Source organism: Drosophila novamexicana, unplaced genomic scaffold (assembly GCF_003285875.2).
Source record: "Drosophila novamexicana strain 15010-1031.04,08,12 unplaced genomic scaffold, DnovRS2.1 tig00001353-arrow-arrow-pilon, whole genome shotgun sequence".
NCBI classification, from domain to species: domain Eukaryota; kingdom Metazoa; phylum Arthropoda; class Insecta; order Diptera; family Drosophilidae; genus Drosophila; species Drosophila novamexicana.
This window is the reverse complement of record NW_020824851.1, coordinates 720912-746338: the sequence shown is the minus strand read 5'-3', so window position 1 is coordinate 746338 and position 25427 is coordinate 720912. Positions and strand designations below refer to the sequence as shown.

General features: G+C 44.2%; 3 protein-coding genes across 4 annotated transcripts; 2 read left to right on the top strand and 1 right to left on the bottom strand.

Moving 5' to 3' along the window:
• Nucleotides 1-102: 102 nt before the first annotated feature.
• LOC115767221 lies at nt 103-3491 on the top strand. Its single transcript, XM_030711418.1, has 3 exons — nt 103-359; nt 432-3226; nt 3308-3491. Exons 1-3 carry the CDS (start codon nt 309-311, stop codon nt 3333-3335), a joined length of 2874 nt encoding a protein of 957 aa, XP_030567278.1. The 5' UTR covers nt 103-308; the 3' UTR covers nt 3336-3491.
• Nucleotides 3492-4488: 997 nt separating this feature from the next.
• Nucleotides 4489-14336, bottom strand: LOC115767212 (transforming growth factor beta-1-induced transcript 1 protein). 2 transcript variants are annotated; one of them, XM_030711406.1, is made up of 5 exons: nt 14298-14336; nt 13497-13587; nt 6824-7048; nt 5011-5244; nt 4489-4897 (listed from the first exon to the last, which is right to left on the bottom strand). In XM_030711406.1, the coding sequence occupies exons 2-5, from the start codon at nt 13497-13499 to the stop codon at nt 4820-4822; spliced, it is 540 nt and encodes a 179-aa protein (XP_030567266.1). In that variant the 5' UTR covers nt 13500-13587; nt 14298-14336; the 3' UTR covers nt 4489-4819. The 2 variants fall into 2 exon arrangements, with proteins under 2 accessions (XP_030567266.1, XP_030567267.1); XM_030711407.1 differs by lacking the exon at nt 14298-14336 and having other exon boundaries at nt 13497-13784.
• A 218-nt stretch (nt 14337-14554) lies between these two features.
• On the top strand, nt 14555-21376 carry LOC115767211. Its single transcript, XM_030711405.1, has 3 exons — nt 14555-15611; nt 20124-20936; nt 21011-21376. The coding sequence occupies exons 1-3, from the start codon at nt 14581-14583 to the stop codon at nt 21132-21134; spliced, it is 1968 nt and encodes a 655-aa protein (XP_030567265.1). The 5' UTR covers nt 14555-14580; the 3' UTR covers nt 21135-21376.
• Nucleotides 21377-25427: the final 4051 nt, after the last annotated feature.

Below are 25427 nucleotides of genomic sequence, written 5' to 3'. Positions count from 1 at the left end.
CTATATATATGTGTGTATATGTATATAATATTTGTATGTATGTATGTATATGTATATAGCCAGTTTCAAGGGCTGCTGGAGTTGGAGTTGGATCGAGCAGGGTCTGTCAGGGCGACAGACAGCTTTGATAAGGCGTACGAGTCGAGCAGAATAAACAAGCATTAATTTTAAATTTTTGGAAGCGTACATACAACAAAATTTCATCTGGTTATACTCTTTCCCCTCCCTTCCCCACCGCAAAATCTATAACTCTAAGGCTTCCTAATCAATTCTTTTATCCCACCGACACACAATCAATAATCACAAATATGATGAAACTCCATGATCTCTATGGACAATCGTTTGCACACGAGTTTCAGGTAAGTACGGTGTAGGTTTTTCGCAAATGGGCGTGGCATTTTGGTTATACCCGCCTCCGTATCGCGCGACAGTTTACCAACCCGGACTCGATCAAGAATGCCGTCAAGCGGTACAACCTGCAGCGCGCCGCGGAGCGAGACGAGAACCGAAAGGAGAAGGAGATGCACAAGCTGAGCAAGCCGCGCTTCTGCAAGATGCGCAACACGGGTCGCGACGTGCTCGGTATGGTTACATCGCGGGACCTGGACGTGGAAACGCAGATGTCGCTGCGGGCCAAACAGCAGCTGCTGGATCTGCAGCAAAGCAGCGGCGGGAACAGTCGCAGCAGCAGCTGCCGCAGCAGGAACCAAAGTCAAAGCAGCTGCAGCAATGACGACCAGGAGAACGATGTACAGCATGGCGTGCATCGTTTGGTCGGCGGCGCCGATACGATCGCTCCCCGTGCTGCGAACCGGAGCAAAAAGTTGCGCAACCGTAAGGTGAAACGTGGCGCTGCCAAGCAGAAGCTATCGGATGCGGATCACTATACAGCGCGGATCGAGGGACTGCATCGGGAGGTGTGCGCTGAACTGAAATCTATGGGACAGACGCAGTCGGAGCTGCGGGTCGCGTCGCCCAGGCGCAAGTTAAAGCAGCAACGCGTCCAGAAGCAGCCCGTCAAGTCCCAGGCCGTCGCCAATCAGCCGCAGCAGGCGCCGATCAAGAAGGCCGAGCAGCGCCGGAAGCCATTAATGAATCCGGAGAGCGCACCAGTACACTCGGAGCCAGACGTGATACTGCAGCGCCTGAAGCAGAAACTCAATGAGGATGAGCCGATGATAATGAAACAAGTATCCTACGAGGATTACCCACAGCCGGAGGGTCAGTGGGCGGATATAATATCCTCGCCGATGATGCCGCAGGCGGTGGACGTGAATATGTACGAGCCACTGACTGTGCGCCAATCGGCCGGATGCATGTTTATGGAGCAGCATGTGCCCGTCGAGCCGGAGCCCCTGGATCCCTACTTTGTGGAGGACAGCGATCTGGAGCAGGAGTATGCCGATCGTCCCGGTTACATGCGCTACATTGAGCGTCTGCCTTACAACCTCAGTGAGCCGGATATGGCTGAAAATGGCGGTCCACAGAAGGCCTGCTTCGTGGAACTGGAGCCGCATCCACACTGGATCAGCTTTCAGCGAAGCCTGAAACCAATGCACTACACATCCCAACGCTCCGAGACGGACACCTGCACGCTGTGCGAACAGGAGGAACAGCAACAGGAACAGGAACAGGAACAGCTCACCTATTGTAGGTCCGAGGAACAGTCAACCGCTACTGCTGCTACTGACAGAGCCACTGGCACCATCAATCATGCAGTCCACGGCTCATCCACTGGTCGGCCCTCAGCAGCCCGGCAACAGCAGCAGCAGCCGCCACCGCAGTCATCCGCCAGGCGATATGGACACAGGCAGTCGCCGGATCCGGTGACACCGGCCAATACAAAGTTCCGAACACCAAAGGCGACGCAAATGGCGCAGGCGGTGCGCGGCGGCGGCGGCGGTGGCAGCGGCAGCAGCAGGCAGCCAAAGCGGAAGCTGTTGCAGGAATCACCGGCTGCAGCCAAAGCGCAGACGCTGGGCCGCCAGCCCGGCGGACGGGATAAGGAACAGCAGCAGGCAGTTGTCGCAATACCGTCGCCGCAGCCACAGCCGCAGGCAGAGCTCTCCACGGCAATGGCTGCGATAGCAGTGCAGGCGCCGCCGGCGAAAAATGCGACGCCACGTCGCAAGGCACGGCCCGTGGTCTGCACGAGGTCGCTGGAGAATCTGAAATACCAGAAGATGTCCATTTACAACAAGATCTCATTGACTCAGGAGCGCATCATATCGGCACTGGACCGCCTCCAGGGCAGCCTGCTGCAGCTGCCGTTGATCAGCAACAGCAGCCAGGAGAAACAGCGACGCGAACGGAACGCGTTCAATTTCTGTGTGAGATTCTCGCGCAACTTTCTGTATCCGCTGCGCGGCATGATCGAAGATGTGCGCTGCACGCCGGTGGCCAACTTCAACAGCAGCACCTCGAACGAGGCCAGTCAGCGGGTGGTCTGCGTCTACGGGCTGATGTATCACTCGATTGGCCGTTACCAGCGTCAGGTGCGCTACTTCCTCCTGGACAAGGTGCCGCAAAAGCTGAGTGCCCTCATCGAGATGATGTACACGTTGACGAACGTGTGCCTGGAGAAGGGCGTGCTGGATCGTCAGGATCCTGTGGTGGAGTGCCTGCAGCAACGCTGCACCAGCTTCCTAACGTTCATTGAGGACATGCAGGAGCAACGCTTTCAGCTGGCGCGCGAGACCTATCGGCGCCTGCAGAGGCGCGTCCATGGCAATGGGCATGGGCATGGCCAGGCACGGCCGGGCATGCACGAGCGTTACGATCTCAAGATGTTCCTCAACGATCTGAAGCTGTATGAGCCGCGCCTAGTGCCCAAGGAGCGCATCGAGAAGCGTCGCCCGCGCTCGTGGTTGCGCAAACCCAAGCTGCTGCCGGATCCCAACAGCAGTGCCCAGCCCGTGCCAGGTGTCATACTCGGCCAGCCAGCCGAAATACAGCCGGAGCAGCCCACCGAGGATGTGCCCACCCACATCGAGTGCGTCCAGTGCGGCGACTATCGCGGCGAGCCATCCAGCGAGCTCGACGAGGAGCCCAGCGAAGGCCAAAAGCATCAGCTGACCAACATATTGGCGCTGCTGCAGCAACCCGGACGGGAGAAGCGGGAGCTGCACCAACAGCTCCTGGAGGCCATGGAGCATGTGACGAAGTCGCAAGTGCGCGAGGTTCTCGATCCCCTTGTGCGCTCTCTGGGCGCCATGTTACACAAAAGGTAACTATCTAATTGAAATTAAAACTGAAATTGAAATTGAACAATCCACCTCGTGCCTCTGCTCTACATGTGGATGCACAGTTCACAGATGAAGCCCCTTGAGGAATAGACGCTGGCAGGAACCAAATGAAACAATCTGAGGAATTTTCTTACATTTCTTTTCGGCCATCAAAATTGTTAAGTAACTTATTCTAATGCATATACACACGTATGTGGAGTGTTCTAATAATTTGTGGGATAAATAAAATGCATCGATTTGATCGTTATAAAACCTCATTCCCCCACGCCCCTTATGATAAGGGGTAAGCTCCAGTGCTGATACCGGATCACTTTCAAGATTATAATCAAATCACAGAATTTGTAACCGATGCAATAGAAGGAAATGCGTCCGACCCCATGTTATACATTCTTGATCAGTAAGCAGACGAGCCGTGTCTCTTAGTTTTAAAATTACTATCGTGATTATTGGTCTTATTGGCCGGATCGGAACACTATCATATGGCGGCCATTATAATGAGAAATGCTCAAGATTTGTTGACCAAACTCGGGACTTTAGCGCTTTTTATTGCTCCTTACACACCAGGCAAATCTTGTCCAAATCGGGCAACTATATCATATAGCTCTATGGGAAGAATAAGTCGACGAAAATCATTTCAGATTATTCCGACATCAGGACGCAAAATCGTATTAAATCGAACTACTATCAAATAATTTCATAGCCAGACGTATGACTAGGGTATTTCGTAGCCGTTTTTTCTTATCTTCAAATACATGATATAAACTTTGTGTAGCACTTGGCATCGCCATATATCATAAATAGAGATAGCAATATACATATGTCTAGTGAGAGAGAGGGAGGGAGAATGATGACATGTTCCTTTTTGAAATAAAAGTGCTGCAGATCAAGATTAATTGTCATATATTTGTATAGCTTCAGAATAACAATACAATTTAGAAAGAGATAACATGTGAGATAAAAGAGATAGTAATAGAGATAGAGAGAGAGCGAGAGAGATAGTGTTGCAGGCGACAAAGTGTATGCGAGTTAGGTGTAGCATATATAACAACTATGTAAACACAATTATATAGTTAAATCTTTTTCATATATATATATATAAATATACGTTGACACTCACGCCCACCCATCCGCCCGCATCCCCTACCCCATACCCCCGGCCACACTTCTCGCGCCAGCTCTGGCAGCTCTGTTCTAAATGCAACTTTCGTGTAAAATGCATTTCATATATAAAAAAAAATAATAATAAAAATAAAAAATATCTATATATTTTAGTACATCCGAATGCAGCTAAAGGTTAAGTAGGAGGCGGAACTCTCCAAGTGGCGAGTGTGTGTGTGTATGTGTGTGTGCGTGTGTTTATTGTGGAGTAGTCGGAACTCTTTTTCCTTTTTGTTAACTTGGATTCGAACGTTGCCTTTCGAATATTTTGTTTAAATTCTAGTTGTGTTACGTTATAGCTTTGTTCAACAACTGCGAATACTACAAATACCATAAACATCTATAATATACATGTTGTGCGTGCGTCCGTCCGGTCGTCCGTCTGACTGTGCAGAGGGGTGCCCGGGCCTTCCAGCCTACTCCGAACAGGCCGTGCACATCGGCTTATTATCCTCCACTGCGAACGTGCTGGCCGTAATGGGCGTCAGGCACTTCTGCAAGCAAAATAAGAAACCATCATTAGATAAAGTAAAGTATATATACGGGACTGCAATCCCTGGTTTGAATCGGCGCGCGGTTCAAATTCGAGTTGCAGCCTTGCACCCACCTTGCACTTGAAGCAATCCCGATGCCACTTGGCGTTGAGCGCCACAATGGCATTCTCCGTTATGGGCAGAGTGCAGCCGGCACAGCGGGCCGCGAACAGCTGCTCAAAGTCGATGCGACAGTAGGGTCGACCGTCCCGCTCGTAGAATGAGGTGCCCACCAGCGGCTTCTTGCATGGACCGGCGCATACAAAGCACTCCTCGTGCCACGACTGCTCCATGGCCTTGATGGTGCGCTGGTAACGAGAGAGCCATGTATTCTCAGTCAAATATTTTAAATTTAATCTAGGTACAATAAATACACTGGCGATTCCAATCAGCTGCATATGTGCATATATAAACATAATCTCAATCAAAGCCAATCAATCGCACACACCCAGCGCAATTCTCGCGACCTTGTGACATTGATGTAAACACAACTGGAGATAAGGGGGCAGAACGAACTTTTCTTTAGCAGGCAATGTCGAAGCTCGAATGCTCTTTCTATGCAATTCTCACAACAGCTTTTCGTTCAAAGAAACTGGCAAATAATACACAAGGTTGCATTGGAAACAAAAAACTGTAGTGTTGCCAGAGTTTTCATGCTCTTTCTATGCAATTCTCACAACAGCCTGGCATATGAAGCAGATGGCAAACAATACGAAGGGTTGCAGTGGAATAAAAAATAGTAGTGTTGCCAGAGTGTTGCACGTCTAAATCCCTTTCTATGCAATTCTCACAGCAGGTATTCATTTAAAATGAATTGTAGTTCGTTAATGAACAGATTCGTTCTTGTCAATTAATTCTGGTTATAAACCTATTTAAACATGTTTACTTTTACTTATGTCAACGTTAACGTTGACTTAATCCAAAGAAAATCCTTATATTACCTTAGTCTTAGTTGTGAGATTGATTCTTCTTTGTGGACGATCAAGATCAGGGAAAAGTATATTTACAATACAGGAATATTGTAGTATATAGATTCGTATTATTAGGCAAATTGTTTAAAATGAAATTACCGCATACTGTACAAAAATAAAATCATATCTAATTAAATCATATTTAAATAGATATATATATATATGTATTATCATCTAAGTGATTATATTGTCATCGATGCAGCATCTCAAGAGCTGGATAAACTAGCTTTTCCGCCCGTATAATAGTCCTATAAATAGATATCACATACTATATGCAATTCACCTTTGCCGACAAAATGATCATTAAATACACTACGCGCATCTGAATGTGTGTACAGGTTAAATATAATCAAGTTTCCTATGCATTACAATCTTTATAGACTATACGAATAAATGATGACAATATTAATTACAATTGCCGCCCGCCAACGCTCATAAAGCGCCAAAGTTTATGGCAAACAGACGGCTGCGACGATGTCATCAATGTGGATCTTATGTCAACGATTTGGACGACTGCTGAGACTAAAAAACTTTTGAGCTTTAGTCTACGACTAGGGCTGGGACGGGAACGGGGACTGAGACAGACTAGAAACTCCAGATGTTATGGCTATGAGTCAAGTAGGCACTGGGATTGAGAGTGCTCTAGACTTGATCTTGTGTCTGTGACTGGGATTGGGAAAGCATTGATCCATCACTCGGATAGGGACTGGGTCTGAGAAACTCTTGATGATATGTCTATGCTTCGGATAGGGACTGAGACTAAGAAAGGCGAAACTGGGCTTGGGATGGTGTCTGGTACTAGAACTGAGAAATCCCTGATCTTATCGCTATGAATAGGAACATGGACTGCTGCTGAGATTGGGCAACTTTTTATCAGGAAAATGTGAATCGGTAAAGGGTGGGGCTGAGTACTTACCTCCAAGATGGGTTGCTTGCAGCCGAAACAGGTGCCCGAGTAGTTGCTCACAAAGCAATCGGAGCAGACCGGCTCCCCGCTCTGTATGTTGAATGTTGCCTCGGTGATGGGACGCTGGCAGTCCTTGCAGGCAAAGTGCTCCGGATGCCAGGTTTTGCCCAGTGCCGTAATGATGCGCTGCTGTATGACCTCATTGCACTTGTGACAGATCGATGCCGGCTCCGACTGCGCGAGATAACAAAAGAATCGCGCTCAATTAGAATGAAAATCACGTCGGCAATGCGTTCAAATATTTCATAATTCGATATATCCAGTTCACAACAAAGTGACTGGAATGGGTGACTAAATGGTGCGAATGAATGAGTACATGAATATATATATATGTATATAATGCATAGCTCCGTACCGTCCAAAGGGGCGTTCAAATTGTGCCTTGAGTTCATAAACCGCACAACAGCTGCGATTTGCGTAATTCAATGAAAATAAAGAGAAAAAACTTCAGAGCCCCCGACCGCAGAACGGAGAAGAACAATAATATGATGTGTGCTTTTTTAATAATAATAATAAAATGATGAGCATCAGCGTTAAATCATTTTGATTACATATTATATAGTAATGAGTCTCCGTTCAGACGGCTGTCTCGAGCAGTTCCCCAATTAAACGCAATCTAGCGAAATCTAATCGTTTCCTACATTTAACAAATCTGACTATTTATTCCCTATTTTCATCAAAAAGTAATCAGGTCTTACAAGCCCATATGTTATTTTATATTTTACGTTTAAAGCAATCAAAACAATTGTGAGTTGATTTTTACAACTGAAGCTCTATAATTTGAGTCGGCTCCAAGGAGTATGCTATAAGTATTTATGTGAAAGTGTGTCAAAAGTGGAATTCGGAACACAATAAGAAATTCATTTACAAAAAAAGGAATGTACAGTATTTGGGTTTAGTTTAGGAATAGGTTTGTTAATACGATTGTAAGATATGATCTAAAGGCTTTTGTTTAGCATGCCTGCAAATCAAGATCTTATTGGAGTTTTGATCTATTTTATTTTTCGATTTAATGAAAATTCAACTGAAGAAACTTAATTATATTTCAGAAAAGATTCGCTAAGTACCAAAGTGAAATCTGTGTCACCAATTCTAAATAGAATTCAGAACAGTTTGGAATTCCCGATAGCGCTGTTGTCATCGCATAAATGATGTTCACTTTCCAATCAATTCTGCTGACAAATGTTGTTCACTTTCCTATAAATTCCAATGGCTAACATTTGTATCTAAAACTTGTGTTTTCTAGAGATGAAACCTGAAACCATTTGATTTACTGCCACATTTAATTTTGTGGCTAATGCAAACTGGAATTAAATAATCGTAAGTTGAGTCTTAAAAGTCTAAATGACAAACGATCCAATTAAGAGTTTCGGCTAAACCGCTTGCAAAGTTTATTCACCTTGAACTTTACACTCGGTTTCTGCGTAATACTAAAGATATTTGTTCTCCCTGACAACAGGTTGTTTGCAAGTAGACTTAAGCGCTTGTCCAGAATGGTAAAAAGTATGCCACAAAACCAGTTCGATTCCGGAATTGCAATTTATTATTTACTGTACACACCGAACCTTTGCCCCAACCAATTAAATACCGAACCGCATCCCGATCTAAGCCTTATAATAATCAAAAATAAACTAAATTTCCGGGATATCCGGGATATCTAGGAAAAAGTTCAAGGTTCACAAATCGAACCCAAAAGCATGGAGCTGGTTCGCAACAAGAACCGAACCGCAGACAATTTGTCTTGCAGCCCCGTTTGAAAGCACATAATCCGAAACTATTGAGAATTTTCCGACTGTAAAATTTCGAAAGCAATTATGCCATAGGCGATGGCCATGGCAATTAGATAAACTGCCCCCGAGCGGCATTTACAATTCATAATTGTCCATAAGCCCAAACATTTCAAATGTACGCTATCTGCGGTTATTCATTGATTTGATGACACGTATCGCACATTTGCTCAGGTGTCCATGGCTGACCATACTGGCCACCTGGCTGTTAGACCGCTGCCATATGCTGTATGGGCCACCCACGCGTGGCGCGTCGTGGATGGGCAAGTGGCAATGGCAGCGAGGTTTCTTAGCCGAGTCGCAAACCATTCTGAGCTGTCGCTTAAGGCGTCAACCGATTGTCGCTGATAACTGTGGGAAGAAGAAAATAAGACAACAAATATAAACAGCAAGGCGACGTCACCACAAGGCAAACGGTAAACGGTAAACGGTAACGGATAAACGGTAGAAGCTAAACGGTAAATGGCGAACAGGCAGGCGCATTAAATGAAAATCGTTGCTCATAAAAATGAAAAATGGCAGCAGGTCGTAAATTTCACCAATTTACACGATGCACTTGCGCTTGGGAACGCGAGGGGCATACTGGCACGCGCGGGGGCCTGCAGCCAGCGCATTGGCAATTGCTGTTCTATTTGCGTGTGTGTGTGTGTGCGCGCGCGCACTGCTGCGCTTGGCAGCGACGACGTCGACGTCCAATTTTAATTTGCCCGAATTAAACGCACATTAATTTTTCGGCTAGCAATTGCGGGCACTTTGCTGCCTGACTAGCTGCCTGTTGCTGTTGCTGTTCTTGTTTTTGTTTTACTTGCTTATTTAAAGTTTGCGCCAGATGTAGCAACAACAAAAAGAACAAAACAAAAAGAAGCATAACAACAAGAACAAGAACAAGAAGAAGAACAACAACAACAACGAAGACGACGACGTCTCACTTAGATCATCGCTAGAGTTAGAATTGAATTAAGCAAATGAATACAAATCAACGCTCGAGAGAGCGAGAGAGAAAGGGGGAGAGAGAGAGAGAGGGAGAGCGCCACTCGACACACTCGAAATAAGTTTGCTTGAATGGCCCTACCATAAAAGAAAACAGTAATAAATACAACAACAACAACAACAACAACAACAAAGGCAAGCAACAAACAAACAAAAAACAGCGCACAATTTCATGAAAAATTTAACGCCCAAACAAACAAAAATGAAGAAGCACAAAAACAGACGACTTCAGTTCCACGAACATTAAATACCCTAATAGCTTTTAGATACATATATGATGTATATATCTATCATATGGCTGCGATAGAAATGATCGCTCGAAAGTAAAGTTCTTGTATGAACTTCGAATCCTCACATGAATGTGCAAGCCTGTAAGCCATATTTCCACTAGGGTATTTCGTTTTCAAGCATGCAGGTCTTACTAGTTCTGTTTTTGTTTTGTCAAAATTGTAAACATAGTGTAAATATTTTCGTTAGTAACTTGCTAACCATCCAAAAAAGTTTTCGCTGGTTTTGTTCCGTTCACGTTTTGAACTAGCTCGTTTCTTGTAGGTTCTTGAATTGGGGACTTGGCTTAAAAGATGACTTGTAATTGGCCTTAAAACTTGAATGAATTAATACAATTTTCGGTTTGCTTTAGATATTTTCGTTTAGAAGATGCGGGCTAAATTTGCTAAATTTTAAACCAAAGTTGGGTGCTGGGATCTCTCTCAAAAGCTTGTTAGTTTGAACCAAAATGGTTCGAAAAATCATAGTTTATTTGAGGTTAGATTTAATTTAAGGTTAGGTTCAAATTAAAAAATAATTTGCAGTTTTTCAATTTGATTTAAGGTTAGGTAAATTGCGCCAAATAGATAGTACATAGTATTATAGCCTAATAAGTCCAATTACAAGTAATTCTAATCGTAATCTTAATAGATTTAATTGAAAGTTGGGCATTTGTATTTTCATTTTTAGCATCTGAGTTCGGATTGAATCATGTTTCTCTGCTGACTTTTGCGCTAAGTGCACCTGCTTGACGTGTGCTCTGATTGGATTTTGAGTTCTTATCAGTTAATTGCTGCAATCACACTGCCGCCCCAGTTGCCAAATGAGCAGCAGAAGCAACAACAACAACAACAAGAATGAGAATGAGAATAATTAATAACAAGCGTAAACAACAATTTAGCCGGCACAGTTTTTCCCTTGAAAAGCCAACAAACCGCAGTAAGTCAAAACAATTTATTTCAATTTTTGTTGAATTTGTATTTTGTAGTTTGCTTATTCAAATGCGATAATTAAAATATTGCACACATGATTCATACTAGTCGCACACTCTCTCTCTCCTTGTATCGCTTTGTGTGCGTATATGTGTGTGTGAGGTGTATTGCCCAGAGGCCATCAATCAATGCTGTCAATCAACGAGGCGCTATGTTTAGCCATACAAATTGCTGCTTTCGGGCAACATTGCGTATAAGTAATTGCCATTTGAAGTGCCCCCGGCGCGGGGCGTGCCGGCGCGTGAGGGGGCGTGGCACGGAGTGGGTGGTGAGCCTGATTGTTGCAAATATTAAAAGATCACCTAACGCCGGTCGTTGACCCTGAGATACAAAAATTGTGAATAAAACATATTTTGTGTGAAATGCGATACGAGCTATTAAGTCCATACAGAAAGCACCTTATTCTCGGGTGCTAGCTCAAATCTTGGTTAAATCGAGAAAAACTTAAAAACAAACAGAGAAACCCCGAAAAAAAAACACACATAAATTTAATATTACTTTAGATGCTTGTTAACAGTTTAGAGTTATTCTCAAGGAATATTATAACCAAAATAATATAGAATATCAAACTTAATTAATACAGACAAAATAATAATACGTCGGGATCAAGCTCATATAATACAAAGATAATATCAAATACATTTTGATGGATGGAGAAGCTAGAAGAAATTAAATATGGAAAAGAAAAGCTAGACATCTTCTAGACTCAACTCATTCTGTTTAGGAACTTACGAACTCTTTTGAAATATTTTTTATTTCGAAGCCTTTCTCCCTACAAAGGATATGTGTTGCAAGCCTCGGCCCACTGAGAATGATGAGTAAATATTTTTAATGTCTGCATAAATATTCGGCAAATTGTCTAATTTGCAGATACATTTCCAGTTTAATCTATCATAGATATATATTTTGAACTTGACTCAGCTTCTATAAGTTAATTGAAAGAAAGGGTCTCAATTTTAAAGAAACAGAACAAAAACTTTAGGTTTCTGATGCAGAAAGTTGATTTAGACTCTCTCTGGCTCTCAGGCTATATATATATATAGATAGATTCTTTTTTGGGTGAGAGAGTGAAATTGAAATAAATCATTCGCTTCAATTGGCTGCCAAATTTAGCCTCGGAATGCTTCTCTCGCCCAACGAGTGGAAATGATGTCAGAGCAGAGCTTAACGCTGGAAATTTGGCTCTGAGGTCTGTGCTGTGCTGATCACCATTTGATCTGGATGCCTCCGGCTTTCGGAGACGGGCTCCAACGGCGGCGCGACACTTTTGCTTTCCCAACCAGATCCGTGGGCGTTGCTCTCAGCCCCAGATAGACGCATAGATCAGCGGCTTGCTCGTCAACGGCTTCAAGTGCCGACCCTTGCGAAACATTTTCAAGCAATTCGTTTGATATTTCTGAATTTGTACAATTTTTATTATGATTTTTGTTGTTGAAAGTTTCATGTTCGCCCACTAAACGAGACGGCGACTGGAGGAGGACCAGGCACGTTGGTAACTTTGAAAATATTTTGATGAATAGTTTTTCGATTTTATGAGCTTGTGTGCGTGTTTCTCTTAGTTTCTGTATGATAATTATCGGCGATACCTATAAGGCCTGGCCAGTCCATATGGAGACGCGCTTTGTGCTCGTCTCTTTGGTAGGCAGCTCATAAAACTACAGCAAACAGCAAGCAAGGGTGCTCGCTAATCAAGAGTGGCTGACTTTAAGATACCCTATGTATGGCCAGCTTCTGAGGCTTTGCTCAGCTTTACACTAGAGGAAATATATTCTTAAATAAATCCGGCATTTAAAGTCCGATTTTAAATGGCAGGGCTTTAAAATGACAGCAAAGTGTTTGTCTATACTGATTTTGAGTAGAAGGGCGAGGGGAGTAACAGATCTAGATCTTGGTGTAGTTCTGGTCATCTTCAGAACATACCACATTGGTATTTATCGTCATGCAAATATGGATGATGATTTATAAACTTGTTATATATTTAAAGTATATAGTATAATAGATGTGACTATCCGACTCGGCTCGTCTTTTTGTTTCTCGCTTTTGTACATGTGCCTGTTACATCCATTAGCACAAATCTCTCATGCCTTTTGCGCTGGGTAAAGAGTATAAGAAATGCCAAAAAAAAAATATATATACATATAAATGGCAGTTGGGCTTGTGTTTTTGTTTATGTTTTTGTTTTGTTTGTTGTAGCATGTAACACTTGAAAATTCCACTCGCTATGAATCTTGCACATGGCTCGCTAAGACCAACTTTGGAGTAGACACTTCGACGACCACGAGCAAAAAAACAAACCAAACGCGTACGGACGTGGCCGATGCGGCGTATACGCAATGGCAACCTGTTTGCCAGGGCAGCCGCCCACACGCCAAACGGCGTCTAGTTAACCGGGCAGCCAGTTGGGCGAACCAGCTCGAACAGAGTATATATAGTCGAATTTTCAGCTGTAGGCATGTGATGATCGATGGGGTGAGGGGAGGGCGGGTAAGGGGGTCTTCAAATTTGTGAATTGGTGTTTTTCTAGCATATGATTTATTTTGATCGATTGGTAATTTATTGTTTAGGCACATTTGCATATCCACTTACCATGTTTTATTTTTGTTGCTGCCTCGCTTTGGTTTAAATTGCTTTGGATTTTGTATAAAAGCTTTGCTTTTGTGCACCAGCAGATAGGAAACTTTAACAAAAAACAAATAAAAAAAACAGCTAGGTTTTTACCATATACATAAATACTTCGACGAGGCGACTGCGATTACTGTCAAATCGATGCTCCAATAAAAAGAACACAGAAATATCAAAGCCAGCTAAGGAAGATTACATAAGCCTAAAGTAGTTGGGATGTCAATATGAAATGATAGTTGAGATGAATGCTCTGATGGCAGGCTGCGGGTTCGAATCCCAGACGAGTGCATGTCTCATAGCCGAAAGGCGTGCTAGTGTTGTTTACGAAAGTCAGGCTGCAAAGTTTATTAGTATATTCCAATAAGAATATTAATAAGATGAGCACATTGATTAATGAAGAGAAATCAATCAACTGATAGAGACAGATGCTAAACCAGTTTGTCTAGTCTATAGAGTCATATAGCTGCAACTTTAAGGGCACACCTCGCACTATTATCCTGCTCCGCACAGACCACAGACAACAAGCAAATGGGCAGGCCATGGAGGAGGAGATGAACTGCATGTTAAAATTGCTGACAAGCAGAAGCGACAACAACAACAACAAATAAGGCGGCAAATCAACACTCAAATGTCAAAGTCAAGCAAACACACACACATGCACACACACACTCAGACACACACACACTCAACTAATTCGAATTGAATGCTGACAGCAGCCAAAGGCGAACAAACATAAATTGAATATTAATAAATTGTTACAATTACATTTTTGTTCGTACAAATTTTAGTTGAGAATTTTTTTTTGTTATATGTGAAAAGCGTGTCCGAAAACAGAAACAAATAGAAAACGGAAACAAGCGAGGGCGAACCGCGTACCGCGAACCGAAAACCGAACCGAACCGGCGAGCGTCGACCGAGAAACTGAAATTGAAACCGAAGCGCAGCGAGCACTGAAGCCAGCGACAGCGACGCCAACGCCAACGCCAACGTCAACGTCGACGTCGACGCCAAACGATACCAGCAGCAGCAGCAGCAGCAACAATAACAAATGGACTTTAAGAGCCCGTTGGAGATGAGCGCGCGCAGGCGCCGCAGTCATATAACGGCCCAACCGCAGCAGCAGCAGCAACAGCAGCAGCAGCAGCAGCGACGCAAAGCTACAGCTCAGCAGGAGCGGGCAGCTGGCAGCAGGAGCAAAGCGGCAGCAAAGCAAGCACCGCAGCTGAGCAAGACACGAGCCAACAACATGACCATTGCCGTCGTGCCGCCGAGTCGCCAGGGCAGCAGCAGCAGCAACAATAACAACAACAACAGTAACCATAACGGTAGCAGCGGCGGTGGCAGTGGCGCGTGCAAAGGCAAAAAGCATAATCGCTGCACCGCAGCGGGCAGGGAGCTGCACCGCGAAGTGCAACGTCCGATGCAGCAGCAGCAGCAGCAGCAGCAGCTTCAGCCGCCGGTGACGTCGCGTGTGGCCTTTGGCCGGACATGCCCCGGCATGGTGACCACGATGACCATGACGCACACGTCGGTGGCGACACTGATGCGACGCGGCAGCCAAAAGGCGAGAGTGGACACGCCCCGGCCGAAGCCGATGCAGGCGGCGCACGAGCAGCTGGAGATGCTGCTCTCGCGCATCGAGCAGGACGCAGCAGCAACAGCAATGACAACGGCAATGACGCCGCCGCCACGACGACGCAAGCCGCCGCCGTCGAAGACCGTGCGCCGTCAAATGGAGCATCCGCCGCCGGTGCCGACGGTGACACCGCTGAGCAGCGCACGTGGCCAAGACACGTTCAGCCTGACGCCACGCGGCGGCGGCTTTGGTGAACTGAGCCTCAGCTATGCCGGCCAAGCGCGTGTGGATGCAACGGGCACAGCTGTCGCCGGCGTAGCGGAGAAGCTGGTGCCGCTCACACAGAATCCACAGCTGCTGGCGCCCGAGAAGCGTATGGCCCTGCTCGAGCTGCTGTCCTGTGCCGAGCAGCACGACCAGGAGATAGTCAAGATATTGCGCAGCGAGGTCCACAATGGCGGTGATCCCTCCAGAGATACCATGCGGCTTACCCTCCAGATGCTGTAAGTAGCATATGCCACTTGGCCAATTGTTGCTGCTCCCAGCAGCAGCAGCAGCGACGACGTCGGCTGTGAATCCAAATGATGTCATCGTCGTCGCTGCGTGCTCGGAGAGCGTCAGCTGCGCTCTCCAGTGTTTGGGCTTTGCCATTGCCATTGCCAGTTTCAGCTCTCACCTCAACTCGGCACACCTCCTCTCTGCCTTTGCTCTCTCCCTCACCCTCTCTCTATCTCTCTCTCTCTCTCTCTCTCTCTCTGTCTCGCTCTCCCACACCTCGCCAGTCAGTCAGCTGCCAATGCGCTGCTGACGCCATCGCCAGCTCTGCTGCTCTTTGGAGTTACTCACCCGGCGGCGGCTCCAAGTTCGCTCGCGTTTGCAAAAAAAAAAAAGAAAACAATGACAGTTAACTTTGGCACGCCGAGCATTGAATACCCTTTATAGCCGACCCATTTCTCCTATAGCAGCCATATAATGTAAGTAGAGCGAATATCAGCAAAGTGGGTTTAGTTGAGATATCTTGAGAAACAAAAAGGTTTTCCATATCAAAATTAATCAACGACCGATTACTCCAATACAGTTATGTGATATAGTCGGCCGATGTGCCTCAAATGGTTCTCATATTAAAGGCTTTATAATAAAAGTCGTATATGTCAAGTTTGCTCAGGATATCTTAGGCAATAATTTTGCTCTCCATAGAGATATATGATATAGTAAAACGAAAGGATAGAAAGTTGTTCACGTGCAGGAAGCATGGTAATAATAATGGATTCTACGATTTAGTTAATATCTCACAAAGAAAGTTTATCAAACGAACAAATTAGCGTCGACCGATCTTTCCTATAGTATATAGTCTTTCGATCCTAGGAGACGAAGCAGTGCAAAGACTTGTGACAAAAAGATCAGACTCTTTAGTTCCGACTGTATCAACAGTTATCAAGAATATATATACATTATAGGCTTGAAGAGGTCTCCTTCCATGTGTTACACGTTTTGTAAGAAACTTGTAAGACCCTTGGTCAGGGTATAAAAGACAACACAAATGTTTCTGCTGCCGTTGGCTGTTGGCATGCAAAGATTTTTGTTTTTGTTTTCGTTTTCATTTTTGTTTGTCGCCCTCAGTCTGCGATTAGAAGTATTTACTACCAAGTGCTACCTGCCTACATAGGAACAAACACACGCACGCACGCACACACACACACACAAACACACACACTCGCATTTTGGTGTGTGAGTCCTCGGCACAGTTGGCTAGTTGATCACCTGACTGATCAATCGCCAGTGACAACTGAACTTATCTTTAAACTTGGACCTTATATCTTAGTAGACCTCCCCTTATCGTCCCGGGCTGCCCTCCAGTTTATTAATGAACAGTCGGAGCCGGGTAATAAATTGCATATTTATCAGTTACTTACATATACGCCAAAGATAGTGCCTGAATCCAGTCGGTACATAATATCTTTGTACATAATATCTTCACCAATCTTTTTGTCAATCATGGCCTTAAACCTGAACCCAAGACGGCCAGCGGTACAGGTAGAGCCAGGTGCAGCGGTTGGCGAGTAGCGGGAATCGGGTAGACAGGCACGGATTTATCGACTCATCATTTTGATAAAGAATATAGACATAACACAACAAAAGCGATTTAGTGGGTCAATGGAGCGCATTGACGAGAATTTCTGCTGATACAACGTAGAAAGAGTTTGCATAACAATTTACCATATAAATTGCGATCACAAGTTTTGAAAAACCCCCAAGATATGAAGTTATGTTGAGGTACTGCAGTAGTGCGTTTCATTTTCTACCTTCAGCCCTTGCAGTCGACTTCGCGTACTGTTCAAAAATTAAAATGTGATTAGAGATGTTGACTCTCCAGTTATTGGTAAAGCCTCACCGAATTTTCCGATAGATTTCTATATTCATAGGCAGCAAAGTCTCGATCTTTGCTTAAACTATTTCTAGATGTTGCCAAATGATGTATGCACTGTATTAATGGTCGACAAAAACGAGTGTCTTCCTTATCATTAAATACATCACATAACGAAAATAAATGCTAATATGATATTAAATGTTATTATGCCGGCTGGCTCGAGGTCACTTTCAACGGTTATTGAGATATATTGAGATATATACAAACTTAAAAAATACAGATTGTTCGCTTAGCTATTTCAACTTGCCGGTTCTATAATCAACAGACTTTGCCAGCGACTCTGGCCTCGTTACCTTTCGAAGCTTTAACTCGTTGAGAATTACAAGCCTTAAGCAACGATTGAAAAGTACAGCATGCATGCCAACCACTATAAAGGCTTCTGTTTTTACCCGATCAACTCTCATTTCAAGCTCATTTTCAGGCAGCTTCTGATCGAAACTTTAGTTAGCGATTAGATTCTTCAAAGACTTTGCATTAACTGAAAAGGTAAGCACGAATAATACCCGCTGACATAATAAGTATATTTAAGGGCAATTCCGGGTATATCTGGGTACATTAGCAAAGGGCCTCTGTCTTGCAGTTTTGGAGCGCGTTGTTGGGGTCGGTCTGGCCTGAAGTGTCCGCTCGCCGCTCCCCACCTGCCGCTTTACCTGAACTTACCCCAACTAGGTATTTGGCAACTGTTTTGCAGTTGCGTTCTCCAGATATGAGAAATTCTCGTAATCAAATACGACGACCTCTAATCGACAACTGTTTGCAATTGAAATTCGCGTTGGTTTCGCTTTTTCTACATTTGTTTGTTTACTTTTTTTTTTCTAAAGAGATAAAATTCGCAAATTCCAAAAAAAATAGCTGAATGGAGCGCTATTAGTGTAACATTTGCCTCTGCTGCCTTTGCTTTGCCCTTTAGAATCTATTAATGATAACCCAAACCGTCCGGGTTCCAGCTCCGGCACCAGCTCCAGCGGGGCGTGGGTAACGTGTCGGAGCCAATGACTATGCTTTGGCTTTGTCACTGTTTTGTTTTATTTGTTGCTGCTGGTGCTGATGCGCTTTATTTGTTTGATCAATAAATTTGCGCCCCCCCTCAGTCAGCGCTGCCCGCTCCCTAGGCGGCCGTTCCTAAGGTTGCCTCATCGAACGACGCAACTCGCGGTGTTTATTAATGAACTCTTCGACGGTTGGCGGCGGCTCCTCCTTTCGCCCAGTTTGATTGTGTCATGTTATTTGCGTGCACTGTCACGGGGCTGCTGCAAGGGGTGTGGCGGGGGGACTGTACTGGGATTCGATTGCCATTAGCATGACAGCCTTAACCCCAGTGACCCCGACCCATGCGGGTTTCGCATGCGCTAACAGACAGTCAAGTTCCATTCATTCACTCACTGAGCTCGGGCAAGGCATCATATATTGATGACTAGGATTTAAGATATAGATTTCGAGATAAGCTTGGACAATTTATAATTGAAAAATCTCTGAATCGAACGACAGGAGCATTTCATGACAGGCTATACAATTTCAGCCAGAAATGGATCAATTCCCAATCAAAAACTTTTAAAGCCCGTCGATTACTGTTATCAATAACATTCTTTTACAAAAATATTATGCTATAGAGTGTAGTTATGCAAAATGATAATCATTATTTAACACTTCGATCACAAATATAGAGCAGGAATATCTTTTGATCAGGAATCAAAAGCAAGTCTCTTTGGCTTAAAATTCTTTTGAAATCGATTCAAAATAATGTTCTAGCTAAGAATAATATATGAATACGCAATATTATTGTTGGGCTGCTAGCGTGTTTTGTCGAATATATTATTGGTAATCTTATTCCAAAGTGTTCGATTTGCCTTTAAGCTGATAAGATTGTAATCAAGACTGTAAACCCAAAGAAATTTGTCGGTTCGCGATTCGAACCAATGCCCCGCCTTATGGCTCGATTCGTAAGCCTAGTTATCCACATCTATGCACAAAACTTTTGGCTCGAAACTTGGCTCTCGCATTTCTAAGCGTCAGTAGTTTAATTTAATATATATCTAAATAATTTCATCTATCAAAACATGTGAATATTATTTTTAAGGAGCAGAGAAACATTTTTTAACAAAAATTTGTACAAAAAGCGGTTTGTTTCACGCTTGGCTTCGGCTGATTTCTATCCAACATTCTCATCTTGTTTAGGTTCGCTTCGTTCGACGCGATGATAGAATTAAATATCTAGCTATATCTATTGTCATGGGTCTGCGCAATCGTTGTCTAGCCGAGAGTGCCAGCGCATGTGTAGGGTATCGAAATGCTCAGCTATTTTTTGACATTGGCCTTGAGGCTCGCGTGGGACGTGTGTGCAGCTCGCAGGGAAGGAATCGCGTGTCGCCGGCCCATATGAAACTCAACAAAGCCCGTCGGGGCATGCGGGCAGCCCCATGCGAAACTGTGACGCCAGCCGCGTGCCAGGCTGATGCAATTAGCCGGCTTTTGGGTTGTGCTAATCATCCAAATGGCAAGCGCTGAAATTTGGACTTCGACGGGTTTGATTTATTATCGCCAATTCTAATGCTCCCCCTTCCTCCCTCTCCGTCCTTGCACTCCTCAGGCCGCTGGCTCTGACGCCAGGAAAGTCACCGTATTCGGAGCGGTTTTGGGCGGGTCATCGCTATCTGAAGGAGCGCCAGAGGCTGCATCAGCAGCTTCAGCCGGACGACCTGCGCTACAAGGAGGTCAAGATATTGCGCTCCCCGAACGGCAAGTTCTTCCTATCCAAGACGCTTGAGGAGGAACTCAAGGATGAGAAGCATGTGCTCGACTTCATAGAATCGGAGCTGCAGCGCGGCCCACTGACAATGCCACCCGAGCAGCAAGCGCGCCAGCAGAAGGCGATGGATGAGCGGATCGAGCTCGACCGACAGAAGCAGCAGGTGAGCGAGTGGCGTGCCCGCCATCGTATTGTCGAGCACAGGCGGACGGAGCATCAGGTAACCAAGCGCATGCTGAAGAAGGCTAAGCTGATAAAGCGCCAGAAACAGGAGCAGGCTAAAAGGGACGCTACACGGCAGCGCCAGCGGCAGTCTCCGCTACAGTTGCGCCAGCGAGCCGAAGAGACCAACAAAGTCACGATCCGCAGTAACATCCATGAAATTAACGACAACGAGGTCTTCGAACTGGACATAGACCTGAACAATGAAGCAACAACGGACGCTGATCAGGAAGCAGACGAAGAGGAAGACGATGATGTGACGCCACGTCCCTCAGCTGCTGTAGAACCCACTGAGGAGCATGAGGATGATGAGGATGATGACGATGAGCTGAGCGACTCGCTAAAGCAACGCCAACACTTTCAAATGCAGTGCCAGCGCAGCAGCCTGTACGGCAGTCCCAAGTGCCTGACACCCTGGACATTGTTTTCCAAGTAATTGCCTTTCGCTTTCCACTGCCCCTGCCATTAATTCCCCCTCAACTTATCCCCTCCAACTCTCTACGCAGCATTACCAAAACCCTAATCGGGCAGCTCACGGCGAACATAGACACCGAACTCCATCGGAGCATTGCCAACTTTCTCAAGGACTTTGTGGATAATGATGCGCGCCTGGCCAAACAAACCATTTAATGTCGATTGACATCCAGGTCCACATAGCTAATGCAAGCTGCAAGTATCGCTCGGATTCAGTCTCTATTCATGTCAGAATGCGTTAGTTCGACCTCTGGTAATCAACAAATTGTACGTGCACCAAATGTATACAGATATGTACACATAGATAAATCAAAATTTGCTTTTGTGCCCGGATAAAAATAGGGCGTAAATGCCATAAATAAATACACGCTTTTTCCTTTGTATAATTACCTAATAAATTTGTAAGTCCTGCAAAAAAAGGGTATATAGCTTTCCTATGTTTGATGTGTGTATACAGCCGGAAAGTTGTTAATACAATGGTATCTGATCTGAACAACTAAAATTATCGCGGGTACGAATCACGGCTTGAACCAGCATCCTGCGTTAAGATTCGGTTCGTGAACCTAGTTTTCCACATCCATGAACCCAATTTTTTTATGAATCAATTCCTTTTTAAATCAATAACTGCCCGTTGTACTGAAAATATTTCAACCCCGTAGATATTTTCATATACAAAATACGGGCTAAATTGCATCTTAACCCAAAATGGGTATTCACTAAGTATAGTTATTAGATATATCTAAGGCTGGGGCCTCTGGTTATTTAATCTAATTTGAACAAGTAAGAGGTTCTAGTCGGGAGCTCCCGACTAGGGGATACCCTGAACCCTCTTCTTCCAACATCAAATGCATATATGTATATATTCTATTTTAGAAGCTATATGTCAAGTTTGGTGACTCTAGTTCTTATTATTTACCAAAATTGCCCAAAAAACAGGATATCGATATCGATTTTTATCGATTGCTTGGAAACGGAGTAAGTTATCGATTATCGGAAACAAACTCGATCTGCGCGGGAGCTAGGAGCATCTACATCTAACATTTCAAGTCTCTAGCTCTTATAGGTTCTGAGATCCTTGCGTTCATACGTACGGACGGACGGACGGACAGACAATGCCACATTAATCTTGAGGGAAAACCATGAAGAAAAAGCCAAACTTCGTGAAAATCGGATGAGATTTGGCCGAGTTATGGGGGTGGTAATTTTTGACCCATATCTATATACGAATCTTGGGGTAAGATTTGGACATGAATTTCGACCAAAAAATCGGTGTCGAGATTTGAATGCCAGATTAATCTAGAGGGAAAACCATGAAGAAAGTGCCAAACTTCGTGGATATCGGATGTGATTTGGCCGAGTTATGGGGGTGGTAATTTTGGACCCATGTCTATATACGAATCTTGGGGTAAGATTTGGACATGAATTTCGACCAAAAAATCGGTGTCGAGATTTGAACGCCACATTAATCTAGAGGGAAAACCATGAGAAAAAGCCAAACTTCGTAGAAATCGGATGAGATTTGACCGAGTTATGGGGGTGGTAATTTTTGACCCATGTCTATATACGAATCTTGGGGTAAGATTTGGACACGAATTTCGACCAAAAAATCGGTGTCGAGATTTGAACGCCACATTAATCTAGAGGGAAAACCATGAAGAAAAAGCCAAACTTCGTGCAAATCGGATGAGATTTGGCCGAGTTATGGGGGTGGTAATTTTGGACCCATGTCTATATACGAATCTTGGGGTAAGATTTGGACATGAATTTCGACCAAAAAATCGGTGTCGAGATTTGAATGCCACATTGGTATAGAGGGAAAACCATGAAGAAAAAGCCAAACTTCGTGAAAATCGGATGAGATTTGGCCGAGTTATGGGGGTGGTAATTTTGGACCCATGTCTATATACGCATCTTGGGGTAAGATTTGGACATGAATTTCGACCAAAAAATCGGTGTCGAGATTTGAACGCCAGGTTAATCTAGAGGGAAAGCCATGAAGAAAAAGCCAAACTTCGTGAAAATCGGATGAGATTTGGCCGAATTATGGGGGTGGTAATTTTTGACCCATGTCTATATACGAATCTTGGGGTAAGATTTGGACATGAATTTCGACCAAAAAATCGGTGTCGAGATTTGAATGCCACATTGATAAAGAGGGAAAACCATGAAGAAAAAGCCAAACTTCGTGAAAATCGGATGAGATTTGGCCGAGTTATGGGGGTGGTAATTTTGGACCCATGTCTATATACGAATCTTGGGTAAGATTTGGACATGAATTTCGACTAAAAAATCGGTGTTGAGATTTGAATGCCAGATTAATCTAGAGGGAAAACTATGAAGAAAGTGCCAAACTTCGTGGATATCGGATGAGATTTGGCCGAGTTATGGGGGTGGTAATTTTGGACCCATGTCTATATACGAATCTTGGGGTAAGATTTGGACATGAATTTCGACCAAAAAATCGGTGTCGAGATTTGAACGCCAGATTAATCTAGAGGGAAAACCATGAAGGAAAAGCCAAACTTCGTGAAAATCGGATGAGATTTGGCCGAATTATGGGGTTGGTAATTTTTGACCCATGTCCATATATGAATCTTGGGGTAAGAGTTGGACATGAATTTCGACCAAAAAATCGGTGTCGAGATTTGAATGCCACATTGATATAGAGGGAAAACCATGAAGAAAAAGCCAAACTTCGTGAAAATCGGATGAGATTTGGCCAAGTTATGGGGGTGGTAATTTTGGACCCATGTCTATATACGAATCTTGGGGTAAGATTTGGACATGAATTTCGACTAAAAAATCGGTGTTGAGATTTGAATGCCAGATTAATCTAGAGGGAAAACTATGAAGAAAGTGCCAAACTTCGTGGATATCGGATGAGATTTGGCCGAGTTATGGGGGTGGTAATTTTGGACCCATGTCTATATACGAATCTTGGGGTAAGATTTGGACATGAATTTCGACCAAAAAATCGGTGTCGAGATTTGAACGCCACATTAATCTAGAGGGAAAACAATGAAGAAAAAGACAAACTTCGTGAAAATCGGATGAGATTTGGCCGAGTTATGGGGGTGGTAATTTTGGACCCATGTCTATATACGAATCTTGGGGTAAGATTTGGACATGAATTTCGACCAAAAAATCGGTGTCGAGATTTGAACGCCAGACTAATCTAGAGGGAAAGCCATGAAGAAAAAGCCAAACTTCGTGAAAATCGGATGAGATTTGGCCGAGTTATGGGGTGGTAATTTTGGACCCATGTCTATATACGAATCTTGGGGTAAGATTTGGACATGAATTTCGACTAAAAATCGGTGTTGAGATTTGAATGCCAGATAAATCTAGAGGGAAAACCATGAAGAAAAAGCCAAACTCCGTTAAAATCGGATGAGATTTGGCCGAGTTATGGGGGTGGTAATTTTGGACCCATGTCTATATACGAATCTTGGGGTAAGATTTGGACATGAATTTCGACCAAAAAATCGGTGTCGAGATTTGAACGCCACATTAATCTAGAGGGAAAACCATGAAGAAAAAGCCAAACTTCGTGAAAATCGGATGAGATTTGGCCGAGTTACGGGGGTGGTAATTTTTGACCCATGTCCATAAACGAATCTTGGGGTAAGATTTGGACATGAATTTCGACCAAAAAATCGGTGTCGAGATTTGAATGCCACATTAATATAGAGGGAAAACCATGAAGGAAAAGCCAAACTTCGTGGATATCGGATGAGATTTGGCCGAGTTATGGGGGTGGTAATTTTGGACCCATGTCTATATACGAATCTTGGGGTAAGATTTGGACATGAATTTCGACCAAAAAATCGGTGTCGAGATTTGAACGCCACATTAATCTAGAGGGAAAACCATGAAGAGAAAGCCAAACTTCGTGAAAATCGGATGAGATTTGGCCGAGTTACGGGGGTGGTAATTTTTGACCCATGTCCATAAACGAATCTTGGGGTAAGATTTGGACATGAATTTCGACCAAAAAATCGGTGTCGAGATTTGAATGCCACATTAATATAGAGGGAAAACCATGAAGGAAAAGCCAAACTTCGTGAAAATCGGATGAGATTTGGCCGAGTTATGGGGGTGGTAATTTTTGACCCATGTCTATATACGAATCTTGGGGTAAGATTTGGACATGAATTTCGACTAAAAAATCGGTGTTGAGATTTGAAGGCCAGATTAATCTAGAGGAAAAACCACGAAGAAAGTGCCAAACTTCGTGGATATCGGATGAGATTTGGCCGAGTTATGGGGGTGGTAATTTTGGACCCATGTCTATATACGAATCTTGGGGTAAGATTTGGACATGAATTTCGACCAAAAAATCGGTGTCGAGATTTGAACGCCACATTAATCTAGAGGGAAAACCATGAAGGAAAAGCCAAACTTCGTGAAAATCGGAGGAGATTTGGCCGAGTTACGGGGGTGGTAATT